At 35.1% G+C, this 14,611-nt stretch overlaps 1 protein-coding gene across 1 annotated transcript in view; it reads left to right on the top strand.

Moving 5' to 3' along the window:
• Window positions 1-13,676, top strand: part of TTC8 (tetratricopeptide repeat domain 8) — a 47,328-nt gene extending 33,652 nt beyond the window's left edge. Inside the window, exons 10-14 of the mRNA XM_045562215.1 lie at window positions 5,698-5,837; window positions 7,215-7,389; window positions 7,697-7,819; window positions 10,718-10,801; window positions 12,998-13,676. Of these exons, the coding sequence (XP_045418171.1) occupies window positions 5,698-5,837; window positions 7,215-7,389; window positions 7,697-7,819; window positions 10,718-10,801; window positions 12,998-13,114 (639 nt within the window). The 3' untranslated portion in view covers window positions 13,115-13,676. The remainder of the gene's footprint in view (window positions 1-5,697; window positions 5,838-7,214; window positions 7,390-7,696; window positions 7,820-10,717; window positions 10,802-12,997) is intronic.
• Window positions 13,677-14,611: the final 935 nt, after the last annotated feature.

Raw genomic sequence — 14,611 nt, 5'->3', positions numbered from 1 at the left:
AAAATTCTAGGTATGATATTTGGAATCATTTTGTTAAAGAAGAATAGAAGATATTAACATTTGGTATATCTAGGTCATAGTATGTGAATGATTTTTATTTTCTTCTTTATGCTTTCTGTATTTCCTAGATTTTCTGTAATGAACATACATTACTTTTTAAATGAAAAAATGCTATTTTTAAATTGTCTAGAAAAATGTTTCCCTTTTGAAATATAATTTTGATAAATGTATAAATAGAAGACTTTGATTAATCAATAAAAATACTTTATCAACATCTCTGTCTTTACTTGTTGTGACCATAAATTCAATATGAACAAAACTTTGACCAAGAAACTTAGAAAGGAAATAAAACAGAATTGAGTTTTGAAACCAGTAGGAGTTATGCTAGTTCCAGCGGTGACTATCCTGATATAATTGGAGCTCTTTGACCTTTAGGATCTGCCTTCTGCATGTTCTCAGCCCTTTTACCCTTCTCTTCTCAGGCAGGAAGTGCTAGCAGAAAGAGCTGAAGAACTATTATATCTTTAACGGTGTGGTTGCTGGTGGGCAGAATTCCTTCCAAGCCTCTGTTATAGTTACTGTTGCTATGGCATTAATAGGAAGTGGCTGTGAAGGGATTCTTTTGTCAGCTTCTTCGTTTCCCAGGTCTGAGTTGAGTTTGCACTTGAAGGGAAGAAAGGAGTAGAAAGGAAAGCATCCTCGTTGTAGGGACAATATTTCATGCATAAATAGGGTAACCAAGGATTAAGCACAGACTTGAAATAGTTGGTAAGAATATTTCCCCTTGGATTTACATAGTTAATTTCCTTTATGCCAAAGTTTACCACACCAAAGTCAGATTTCCAGTGTATTCTTTCTCTCTTTATGTAACAAGGATTTAGAGTTAATTGGTAAAGTTGGTTTCTTAGCATTGTAGGCTATGCTGTATATGCCTTTAGGGATTTTTTAATGTACATCATCTTTGTCTCTGGAGAGTTTCTCTTCCTTTATGTTCTATTCTTTTTATTTACCACTTTCATTTTTTGTATTGTACCTTTCAAATATTTCCCATTTTAAAATGAACTTGTACTGCCTATTGTTCGTTGCTTGTTTTGTGCAGACACTTGTTAAAAATGATTTATCCTTGTGAAATTTCTTTGGTAGTGATTTTAATTTTTCTTAGGGTATTTTGTTAATCCATTTGAAAGACGGACCTTTATTTTAGCTGTTCTTTGTTGAAAGGTGTTTGAAATTAGAAACCTTACCCTGAAAATGTTATTCCAGTGATCCTCGAACTTTACTGTGTATGAAAATTACCTTGGGAGTGTACAAGAAGTAAGACCTCTTCCTACTGAATCAAAAGTCCTAAAAGGTGGGACTCAGGCATTTGTATTTTTACCAAGCTCACTAGGTAATTCTGATGTATAACAGAGTTTGAGAACTCCTGCAACAAACACTTCTTAAATTATTTGCAATTTTATTTTAAATAATTAAAAGCTAATTATAGATTTTATCTATATTTTGTGAATTGATTAAAAAATAACTACTGTGAAAAATCACTTAAATAACAAGTTTATTACATGCTTGAAATGATATTTATATGCTTGAAAATGTTATTTTAAATCTACATTAATAAAATCTATTCTAGAGCTAGTATAATTTAAATAGTTCTGATGCAGGAATAAATTAAAGCACCAAAACAGAGTTCACATATGTTCATATATATGAAAATTTAGGATGTGATAAAAATTACCTATTAAGCCAATTATGTTATTGGATTATTTAATAAGTAGTTTAAAAATAGAGCTGGGTGTAAGTAATGATTCTTATACTAAAAGAATCTGGCTGGGTGCTGTGGCTCACTCTTGTAATCCTAGCACTTTGGGAGGCTGAAGTGGGAGGATCGCTTGAGGCCAGGAGTTCAAGACCAGCCTGAGAAAGAGTGAGAGACCCCGTCTCTACAAAAAATAGAAAAAAAATTAGCCAGGTCTGGCGTCCCACAATTATAGTACCAGATACTCTGGAGGCTGAGGCAGGAGGATTGCTTGAGCCCAGGAGTTTGAGGTTGCAGTGAGTTATGATGACGCCACTGCACTCTAGCCTGGGTGACAGAGTGAGACTCTGTCTCAAAAAAAAAAAAAAAAAAAAGAATTCATTATTGCCAGATTTAAAACTTCAGACGTTGAAATCATGAAAGTTCTGGAAGAAAACCCAGATGAGTTAATTGTATAAACTGGAATGGGGAAGATTTTTCTAAGCATGACACAAAGTCAGAAAGCCTTATTAGGAAAGTTTGATAAACTTGAGAATATAAAAGTTAAATTTCTTATGTAGCAAAACTAAAAATACAAACTAAACCAAAACAAAAGGTATAGCCAAAACAAATATCAAACAGGGAAAATGCTTGCCATACCTGGGGCAGACAAAAGATTGCTTTTAATGTCCTCAATCTACACATTACAAAAAATTGCTAAAAATGGGAGATTTACACACACACAAATGCCCATGCACACACCCCTATAAATTGTCATTTATTTAGTTAAGAATGTAAACACTTATGGAAATTAGGTGTTTCTTCAGAGCAGTTGTGGTTCAACATATCATGGTTTGGCTTTCCTGTAGGCTCTTACTTTCCTTCCTATCAGTCTACGCAGTGGCCATCAACCCTCTCCATTCATGTAAAACCGCCCCAGATGAGATGGTTCCAGCTGCATTTTGACTATACCACCACTATACCATGCATGTATTGATGGAACACCATGCAGAAGTAAAACAAAAAATGAAGTAGCGCTTTTAGTTTTGATATAGAAAGACAGCTGAGACACTGAAAGTAAGAAAAATAAACTGTGTGTTAGAATGATTGTTTATGGTTAAAGCATGCATACCCATATGTGTGCTTATATGTGAACAAAATTTCTTGAAGAATACTCAGGAAACTTAACAGCCTCTGCCCACTGGGATTTGGAGAGGGGGCTTTTACTTTTAATTTCGTACCCTTTTGTAATGTTTAAGTTTATTTAGCACAAACACATATTTTGTAAGTTTATAAAACTTAACTGAAAAACTACGTAAAAAGTCATCTAAAAAATAAGTGTTTCAGTCTAAAATTCCTCAAGATTGCATAAATTAATTTCTGTGCCATCAGTCAAGTATATAAACATTCTAAGGTAATTTTATAAAAGCCTTGAACCAATAGGCTACTGAGGCTGGAGTCTTCTTTGCATTGGGCATTGCCACCTTTGTAGGCTGTAACACTGAAGCCTTGCACTATGGGATGCATTTTTCTTTGAGCAAGAATTTCAAATATAAAGCACATAAAAAATTTGCATAAAGCATGGGTTTGGATCAACTGGTGAATGTTTTATCAGGGTTTATGGGACTGATAAGTACCTGTGTAGACTGAGAATCAACTGAGAGATAGATACAAGATTTAAACAAATGAAGGCCAAACCATTAATCTTATTACTGGTAAAAGCAGAATTGGAGCATGTGGCTTTAGATCTATGGCCAAAAGTACTTAACAGTCTTCGTTCTCCAAATTAGACAGACTAATGCACCCTGTTACAGACATGGCTATATGACCTACAGACCTTCACCACTCAGGGAGAGCCTGTTATTTTTCATAAAAATATGTTATTTATGTTAACATGTTATAGGTGCATTACATGTTATTTAGAATGAGTTAATTAAGAAATGTTATTTAATCTAAGTTTTAAAATATCTCAGTTTCAATTTCTAATGTCAATCTATTATATATAACCTATATAAACAAAACTTCTTTGGGATTCTCAGCCATTTTTAAAAGTTTAGAGAGATCTTGAGACCAAAAAGTTGGAGAATTTCTGTTCTAGTATAAACATGAGAAGTTAAGAAAATTTTTGAAAGTAGAATTCTTATTTATTAATTTTTTAGTATCCAGAAGTACTAAATTTGATGTTAAGAAAAGGTACACCACATGATCTTGCTTTAAAGGAAATTACTCTATTTCATGGATTCTAAAAACATTTTTTCCACATTTTAACGCCTCTGAAATTGTGATACATTTAAAAATGGATAGCATCTTTTGATCTTTGTGACCAAGTGTCATTTGTCATGTAGTTGTCAGAGTCTGCTTATATGGGAACTTGATCATTATTCCTGGCAGCATAGCGAACTTGGTAGTTATTCCTGAATGTTGCCTGAGAGCTTTTGTTGACACCTGCTGGTAAGATCAAGAAAGCTCAGGCATCCGCATAGCAGAACGACTGTCAATAGCTCGGAGGAAAGTCCTGGAGACAACAGTGGAGCACACTTTTAAGAAATGATGAGAGTGGATTTTAAATGTTCTCACCACAAAGAAATGGTAAGTATGTGAGGTGATGGATATATTAATTAAGCTGACTTGCTCATTTCACAATGCATACATATATTGAGGCATCACATTGTACCTCCTAAATATATACAATTATTATTTGTCAATTAAAAAAATAGTGTAGCAGCAATGCATGGAAACACCTAGATAATGATGACTAAGTCAAAAAGGGATTCAGAAGAATTTGACTGCATGTGAAAGAATACTATGTTCAATTTATTTTGGTTATGTGTATATACTTTATATAAAGTATGCAAAAAAGTGATCTGTGTCTGAGTAAATCTAAATAAATCTACCAGTAAGTATCAAAAATTCTATGTTTAAATTGTGTGGTACCTATTAGAATCAATGGAATCTCTTATATTTGATAAAATATGATGAACATCTAACAAAAAATATGAGTCCTGATATGGTAAGAACAAGTGAGTGTTCAAATAATAAATGCCATGTAAGCTGAGAGGCAGAAGAAAGCTAAGTAATGTGAGGGCATTAAGGGAATCTTCATGAAGGATGTGAGGCCTGAACTGGGCCTTGAGGGTAGACTTGAGAAACGTAATATTCATTAATAATATTAGATACCTTGATTTATGATTATCAGCATTTTAGGAAGAGTATTTAATAACTATAGAGGGTTTCTCTAGTTTTCATTTCTTTAGTTTCATTTCTGAACATAGTCTGGGTTGCTGTCATTTCTTTCCTGGACTCTTGATCTTGCTGCTACCATTCTTCCCTATCTTGGTATGTCCTGCAGGTAGCAGCCAAATTATTCTTTAAAAATACAAATATGATGATGTTCTTCCTCTGCTCTTAATCCTCTAATGGTGTTCTCTTAACTTAGAAAAAAAATCCGACACAGGCCCTGGCTGCCCCTCTGATCTCCTTTTGTGCCACTCTCCTTCTTTTCCGCCTCACTTGTCTTGGTGCGGTTCTTCATACGTGACACGTGAGTGCCCATCTCAGGCTCACACATTTGCTAGTCCCTCTGCTCAGACTGCGCCTCCCCTGCATATGCTCAGGTCTTGATCCCTTATTTCACTCAGGCCTCTCTTCAAGTAGCACTTCCTCCGAAGTGACCCTTTCAGCCACCCCTTCTAATGCAGCACCCACTCCCGTTACCCTGCTCTGTTTTTCTTCATATCACTTATCCTTTCCTGACATTATATTACATATTTGCTCATTTGTTTGTCTTGCCCACCAGGTATAACCTCCATGAGGACTGTAACCTTGCCTTTTCGTTTATATTGTGTTCCCAGAACAGAGTCTGGCACGTTGAGTCAGGCTCTCAATAACCATGTGTGAATGAATGGACTTAGATCAGTCAGGAAAAAATTAATAAAGTATTGCTCTTCTGTCTTGATGGAGAATAGGAAATGAACAATAGTTCATCAGCAGCCGAATACTACAAAGAAGTTTTGAAACAAGACAATACTCACGTGGAAGCCATTGCATGCATTGGAAGCAACCACTTTTATTCTGACCAGCCAGAAATAGCTCTCCGGTTTTACAGGTGTGCTCTACGTTCAAGTTGTAGAACTACTTTCCTGTGAAACAATAACAAAGATGGAATGAAAATGTAGAGAAATAATATTAATGTAGGCCATGTCTGTATGAAACTAACGATAATATAGGCCATGTCTATATAAAACTAGAAATTCTAACACCCAGATATTTTATGAACATTATAGTGACATCCAGTAATTTGGAAACATACAGATGTCTGGCAGAAACACGCCTGGATAATTGACTGAGTTTTTAACCCCATGTCATTGTATGAGTTAACCATTTCATCATGTACCAATAATAGTTTAATAGTTACTTAAAACACTTATCATCACTGCCTCCATTAATATCACTAAACATAAAGACACTAAAACCAAAATAGTGAAGAGATTTGCAAAGAGCCGTTGACCTTGTATTCTGAACCTTGATGAGGACCTGAAGTAGGACCCCTTGTTTTGTGAAGTATTGTCAACTCTTGTTCAAATTTTTTTTTGAAGTCTAAATAAATTATTTTCACTGGTTCTCTTTTAAATACATACTTACTTTATCCTGTGTATGGCTTCTGAAATTAATTTTCAAATTATGACTTCCTCTGTAGCCCCTGGGGTAATATGTAAGGAGATGACTGGAGTTCTTTCCAAATATATGTTAGAGGCATAAAATATAATGATACAAATGCCATCCTGTGCACATGCAGCTGACTCTACTCCCCCACCTCCAAAGTGGGTCATGGGTTTCTCAGGGCAGCTGGGCAGATTTTCATTTGCTTATTTGAACTCTCTTACCCTTTGTCCCTCCGGATTAATGATCATAGAAGCAAGCGGGGCTCTTGAGCTGCGGTGTGAGAGCTAAGTGGATAATGTAGGGATCCCCTGATGGTCTTGTCTTTCTCGCTAGAAGCTCATCAAAGGTCAGTAGACGCAGCTTAACCACAAGTTACAAATAGCCAAAAACAGGATCCAACTCAGCTGACAACTTAGAGAGAAATGCTAAACACAGCCCTCAAATTAGATTAGAGGGTCTTAGGCATTTACCCAATGGACACCAAAGCTTCATAAAGCTAAACTCTGTAGGTTTTACATTATGTGACTATTTCTCTCTTATTTTTTGGTTCTCTAACAAAGTGTTTGGGGAAAAAACTTAGATAAGTTGTTTCTGATCTTGCCTTTAGACACATTCCCCATGACTACTACCACTGTAAAAGATATGCTTTTGCATTTGCTATAAACGTTTTCATTTACTATAACACTCTGTTTTTATATTCTTTGGGAGTGTTAAAAATTATAAGATGAATTCATTTCTAACTTTGTAAAATATGTATATATGTCTTAACATTTGTAAAGTTGGTCCGACACCAAAATTTGTGTGTTGTTTTTTTGAAAAGGCGACTCCTGCAGATGGGCGTTTACAACTGCCAGCTTTTTAACAATCTGGGGCTGTGTTGCTTCTATGCCCAGCAGTATGATATGACTCTGACCTCATTTGAACGTGCCCTTTCCCTGGCAGAAAATGAAGAAGAGACAGCTGATGTCTGGTACAACTTGGGACATGTAGCTGTGGTATGTTGTCTTTCTGATATATTTCTGTTATGGAAAATTACTTTGAAGAAAATTTTCAGGTATTGTAAATCCAGGTTTGGTTGTAGTCCTACATGGCAATTTAGAGTTTTCTAGGCATTACCATAGTTCACTCTATGTTCCCAAGTTAAATCCACTTACATAGAATTCACACTTGACTCCTATGACTGTTTGGTACTTGTTGCTTTTTCTGTGGTAGCAGCAAAGATTTATATGAGGAAAGAAGGGAGGAGATGTCAGGAGGAAGCATATGGATCCATGGGTTCAAATAAGTTCTTTTCTCTTGTAGGGAATCGGAGATACGAATTTGGCCCATCAGTGCTTCAGGCTGGCTCTGGTCAACAACAACCACCATGCTGAGGCCTACAACAACCTGGCCGTGCTGGAGATGCGGAAGGGCCATGTTGAACAGGTCAGTGGACCAGCAGAGGCGCAGTGGGCAGTCTGCCTTCCTCCAGGAAAAGCTGTCATGTGTGGCTGGCGTTACAGTATATGTTATATGTTTAAAATGAGCTCCAGAGTGTGACAGGCCTGGACTTGGATCCCAACTCTGGCACATACTAGCTACACGACCTTGGATAAGTTACTTAACCATTCTAAAACCAAAATATTAATAGAACATTTGATTTTATTAGCGCAAATCTGCACCTCCCCAGTCTTCCCTATGTTAGTAAATTGTTCCAGCAGTCACCACCCCCCATCCACCATCTTGTTCAAGCCCAAATCCTGGAAGTTACCCGTTGAGGCCTCTTTTCTTACCTGTTTCCCCTGCCACGCCTGCAGCGGCATCAAATTCAGCAAGCCCTGGCATTCTGACCTCAAAATCCCGTCACACCCTGAACCTGCTCACTTTTGTTTGTTCCCACCACCCTTCTCCAAACTGCTCTCATCTCTTGCCTGGACTATACTATAAGATCCCCCTAGCTTTTTTTTGAGACAGAGTGTCACTTTGTTGCCCTGGCTAGAGTGAGTGCCGTGGCGTCAGCCTAGCTCACAGCAACCTCAAACTCCTGGGCTTGAGCGATCCTACTGCCTCAGCCTCCTGAGTAGCTGGGACTACAGGCATGTGCCACCATGCCCGGCTAATTTTTTCTATATATATTTTTAGTTGTCCAAATAATTTTTATTTCTATTTTTAGTAGAGATGGGGTCTCGCTCAGGCTGGTCTTGAACTCCTGACCTCGAGCGATCCACCCGCCTCGGCCTCCCAGAGGGCTAGCCTAGCTGGTCTTTTTGTTTCCACTTACATCAGCAAGGAAGTGCACTCTATAATACACACACCCTCCTCAGAACAGCCTAAGGAATGTTTTTTAAAAAGAAGATTATTTTGTTACTACTTTGCTTAAAACCATTTAGTGCCTTCTCCTTATACTTGGAATAAAATCTGGACTTCAAATGGTGGCCTGTGAGGCCCCACATGATCTGGCCTCTGGCTTCCTTTCATGTGGCATCTTTTTCCCCTCCTTTCCCACTGACTTGCAGACACAGCACGCCGCGGTGCTCTGAAGACATGTAGTGCTCAGTCTTCCTTTAGGGCCTTAGGAATGTTCTTCCTTCAGATCTTGCAATGACAAGTTTCTTTTTGTCATTCAGGTCTTGGCTTAAATGCCACCTCCTTAGAAAGGCCATCTCCAACATCAGTCCAAAGGAGCCGTTGGGTGCTATCACATCTATTTTTTTCTTCACAGTACTTATCACTTTATCAGTAGTTTCACATTTATGTGTAAAATGTAGCGAGTCAGCTGCATGAAAGCAGGAACCTTATCTGTCATGTAACTGTTACATTTTCAGTATCAGAAACAGTGCCTGGCACGTGGTAGATGCTCAGTCAATATTTGTGGAATGAAGGGATAATACAGAAAATAAAGTAATAATGACGCTGACCTGAAAGTGTTTTTGTGAGGATTAGATCATGCATGTAAAGCACTTGGCATAATAGAAGCATAGTACTGAGCACATAGTAGTGGATGCCTAATAAATTGTATTATTATAATGTACATAAAACAAACAGCTTAAAAGGCTAAATATTTCACACAATATTAATGGAAATCAAGGGTAAATATTGTTGCATTCCCCACTTTGGAGAAGAAGAAATGGAGACTTGAGGAGGGTGAGTAACTTTATCCACGCTCACAGACATGGTGAGAAGCATGCTGGAACATTAACCCCCAGCCTAGTCTTCTAGGCACAATGGTACACTTTTAACGAAAACAAGAAAACAAACATCATTGGATATTACCTTTATTTCATAAATTCTCCCAAAATAAATAAGATGGATTTATAGTTTATAGACATTAACTAATGTAAAGTGGACACTTGTTTTGTCATGGAACTTTGCCTATATCCATATGGAAGCAAGTGATTTTTGTGATTTTTTTTCTGTTTCCATATTGGTGATTTCTTTTTCCTCCTACTTACTGTTGTTTCTCTAGTATGCAATTGACTTGAAATGTTTTGGTGAAAGATTTCATGATATGAACCCCATTTTCTTTTTAAAAAATCCACCATTCTATGTAAACTGATATCATTTTATTTTCCATAAAAAAAGATATATGAATTTGTCCTCAGGATCATGGATAGAGGTTTTAAGTTTAGCTACAAGCTGGAGGGTTGTTCAGCAGGTTGTAATGCTGAATTTGTGGTCTTCACGATAAATATGTGAGCATCTCATGCCACTCAGTGGTCTCTGCGACATATGATCCTTTGAGCCTATAGGGAGCAAAAGATAATGTGAAAGTTTGTGTTTTGTGTATCTTAGAGAACAGAAAGTGTGTCCTATTCAGCTGCTGTTTCACTTACAAAACTGGCCAGCAGTGTAATAAATGCTTGCTCACTGTCATCCAGCATAGAACTTTGGGCTTTGAAATTTACCACAGTTTTGTTGTTGTTATTGTTGTTATTACATTAGAGAATAAGTAATTAGAGCCTGTTAAATCAATCAATAGCAACACAAACTAGATTAAGAACTCTTTTTGGTGTTAAGAAGATTATATTTCAAATTGTATATCATATTGATGTATAAACTTTATGAGAACAGTTCTCAACTAACTTTAAATCTACTGTAAATTTTTAATTCTTGCATTTTCTGTCTTTTGAATCATTTATCATTAACGTAATTTTGGCAAGATATCACTAGTTAGTTGTATTTTAGTAAGTCATTGTATTTCATGAGGAATGTCATCTATATTTATCACAGGATCATGTTTATTAAGTTTCTATCGTAGGTAAAGAATTCTTTTACGAAAAAATCCCAAATATAGTGCTGATATATGCTCATATGCCTTCGGTTTTTCTTTTCTTTTTTACACAGGCAAGGGCACTATTGCAAACTGCATCAAATTTAGCACCCCATATGTATGAACCGCATTTTAATTTTGCAACAGTCTCCGATAAGGTATTCTCTTTCTTTATTAATTTATCATCTGATCTGTTCTTTTTATGTCTTGTTTTAAAAAAAGTAAAAATAAATAAGGAAATTCTAACCTTACCTTCCTGAAAGAAATGTTCTTTTTAAACTCTTAATTATTGTATTCACATATGTCTTCACTTCAAGGGACAGTTTAATAAACTTTATCACTGAATATTGACTAAACTTAAACTATTATAGATTGCAGAAGAATTATTTTATATTTTAAAATATGACATTTGGTCATTGAAGAAAAATGCTCATTAAGTAACTTCTGGTTTGGGAAGTATTTAGTTATTGGCTTTTTCAGCAAGTTAATCCTGTATATTATTTGTAGATCATATTGCCACCAAGACTCGTGTGATTGCTGTAAAATTAGAGATATTAGTGAAAGCTATTTTAGCTATGAACAATAGGGGGAAATGCAACTGTTAATACTGTGTTGCAAGTCAGTTATTAATAATATCCAAAAGATAAAAGGAACCATGTGCCATTTTGAATAAGTAAAGGTAGTTAATAATAACTAACTTTTACTTGGAAATCTTTAACATGGAAGGTTTTGTCTGTTTTGAGAACAAAAAAATGGCTAAAAATGTTTGTGATGTAAATAAGGGTCTTTATAGACCATAAGAATTGTAAAGATGTTATTTTTCATAGCATGAATGTGAAGCCATCTACACAATCATTTCTGTTCAGCAAATAAAATAAGCTCTGTCACTCATAAGTTGTAATTTCTGAGCACTTATTATATACCAGCCACTGTTCTAGGTGCTTTACATACCTGCTTTATTCTCCCAACGATCCTGCAACGTAGGTATCCTTTACCTTCATTACTCATTTTTTCATACAACTGATGTTTTATTTATTGAGCCTCCTGCTGCATACCAGGCCCTGCTGTTGGCACAGAAGATGTAGCAATGCATAAAACAGACAAAAACCTACCTCATGCAGCTTACATTCTAGTGGAACCTGAGGCTCATAGAGGTTAAAAGACTTCCCTGGAGAAACATGCCAGGGAACTATATCCAAATTCACACTCAGGTCCTGATAATACCCGTGTGTTTTTACTGCACTGTGCTGCTACTTAGTCAAACCACAAAGAAGGCTTAATTACTTTCCTTCAGGAATATCATCATATTTTAATAATATATAATTCAAATGAGATAGCTCTTTAAGCAAAAGGCTATATTTCCATAAGAAAAAAATAGTATGTTAAAAAAAGATGTGATTTAGAAAAAGAAACAGTTTATGTTTTTAACACATATATATGTTACAAAAAACGTACCAGAGTTGAATTATCTAGATTTTTTTCTGTGTACACACCAAAAATCTCTCTGTTTTTAGAGGTGTATATATGAATCAAGATATATTCAGACTATAGTTAACAATAATTTATTATATATTTCAAAATAGCTAGAAGAGAAGATTTGGAATGTTCCCAACACAAAGAAATGATAAATGTTTGGGGTTATGGATATCCTAATTACTCTTATTTGATCATTACACATTATAGGAAAATATCAAAATATCATATGTACCCCATAAATGTGTACAGTTCTTAAGTATCAATAAAAAATATATATTTAGACAGATTTGGATAGTATGTGTGGGGTTTTTTTGATACTGGACTTTAATATATAGTTCATTGAAAATCAGAAACACCCTTTATAAACTTTTAAAACCAGATATCTTCCCAACATTTTTGTACTAGCATTATTTAAAATGTCTTAGAGCATATTATCTTAAATACAATAGTTTTTCCTTGAATTTTCTGTCTAAAAGATAATACCCTAATCAAAGTATGTCTTTGTGGTACATTACAAATAGTTTCCCCAAGGTTTTCCTAAGCTATCTAGGGCTGGTTGTTTTAGCATATAAATATCATTTTATGTTTATAATACTATCAGTAATAGAATAAGAAAACAGGTTTTTAAGTTGTTTGCTAGAGAGCTGAAATGAGCACACTTCAGTTATATAATTGGTTATTTTATTTTTCCCACATATTTTTCAAGATTGAATTATAATCTAGGTGAGAGAATTCTAAAATCAGAGTAGCATAATCAAGCAATTTACCTGTAAGAACCCTTGGAGTTTCTACAGCATGCAGATAGTATGTCTTTTTTTCACTTCCTTACTCATTTTTTCTAATCTCATTCTGTGCCCTTATTCTTGTATTTCTTGTAGATTGGAGATCTGCAGAGAAGCTATGTTGCTGCACAGAAGTCTGAAGCAGCATTTCCAGATCATGTGGATACTCAACATTTAATTAAACAATTAAAGCAGCATTTTGCTGCACTCTAATTGTTCTTTAGACCAAGTATGTTCTTATGAAGGGGCATTATATACAAGGGGAAAAAAGTAGTGTGTATATGTATGTATATAGTATATATATATTTTACAAACCTGTGCTTGATATTAGTGAAGGAGACATATAAAGGAGTTTAAAACAGAATGTATAATGAAAATTTTATAATAACAGTAACTTTGTAAAATAATATAAAATACAGGATTTAAGTATTTCTAAGTAGATCATGAAACTTTAACTCTCTCCTACATTATATGGTATATGTTTGTTTATAATGTTTATAAAACATTTTAATGAATTTCATCAAATTTTTGTAAATACACGTTTTTAAAATCCTTAAGCTGATAATTAGCCATCATATAGCTTAAGAGGTCTGAAATCTGCCTTTAAAACTGCACTTTTAAGCCCAAAACAGTGGCAGCGACTGTAGTCCCAGCTACTTGGGAGGCTGAGGTAGAAAGATCATTTAAGCCCAGGATTCCAGCTTGGGGAACCTACCAAGACCACATCTCCAAAAAAAAAAAAAAAAAGAAAGAAAAAGAAAAAAAATTTAAAAATCAAAAAACTATGCTTTTATGTCTAAAACTATGTGTATTTATGCTAAGTAGAAACTTTATTTAGGACTTTAAAATGTATTTAAAACTATTTTTTATTAAATACCTTGTGATTATCTGTTAAGCTTTAAAATAAATCAGTATGTAAAACATCATCATTCTGTTATTTTTCATGAGTTTTTCTTTGAGTCATCTCAAGTGAAACAGGTTTTTTAGAAGTACAGTGACTTTAGAAATCAAGTCATTATTTTAATTTTATTTCAAATGATGTACCGCCAATTTTTTTTTCCTGAAAAGCTATTTATGGGATATCACATTACTAATATTAGAATATCCAGATTAGAAATAGAGTCACAGGTCAGTGGTCACCACCTGTGGTCAGCCCCAAGACAGTTAGGCTACATCCCAGCACAGTGGTGTTGTAAAGTCCTGGAACGTCTCTCAAACTTTCCTCTGTCTTGTTTAGTGGGACTGTCATTAAAGTGTTCACACAAGGAAATGTGTTAAAGGAACAGGGCCGCTGAAACTTACACTTCAGACTTGGGGATTTGTCCATGTTATTTTTCCTTTTTTTTTTAACTTCATGAAAACTATTTGATAGATACTTATATTTTATTCAGATGTGTTTTAATGGTAGTACTCAGCTGACAGAACAAAAAAATTGAATTCAAGGAATGATAGATTGTTAGAGGCTAGAATTCACTTCAGAGAATACGTAGACAACCCCTTCGTGGTACAGACGAAGAATACAAAGTGGTGGTACAGTCAAAGCTGGAGCCCACGCTCGTGTTCCTCTGCTTTAGACTCGAACCTTTCTTGGTTCTCTATGATGTTAGTGCTTGTTTAGCTCTTGATAATTTCTTCAAGCACCATCAGATTTCCTAATACTATATTCAATATTTAGATTCAAATTGTATAATGTGAATCATTTTCTTAGTT

This window comes from Lemur catta, chromosome 1, assembly GCF_020740605.2.
Source record: "Lemur catta isolate mLemCat1 chromosome 1, mLemCat1.pri, whole genome shotgun sequence".
Classification (NCBI taxonomy): domain Eukaryota; kingdom Metazoa; phylum Chordata; class Mammalia; order Primates; family Lemuridae; genus Lemur; species Lemur catta.
The sequence above is the reverse complement of the archived record's forward strand: the minus strand, read 5'-3'. Positions and strand labels throughout refer to the sequence as shown.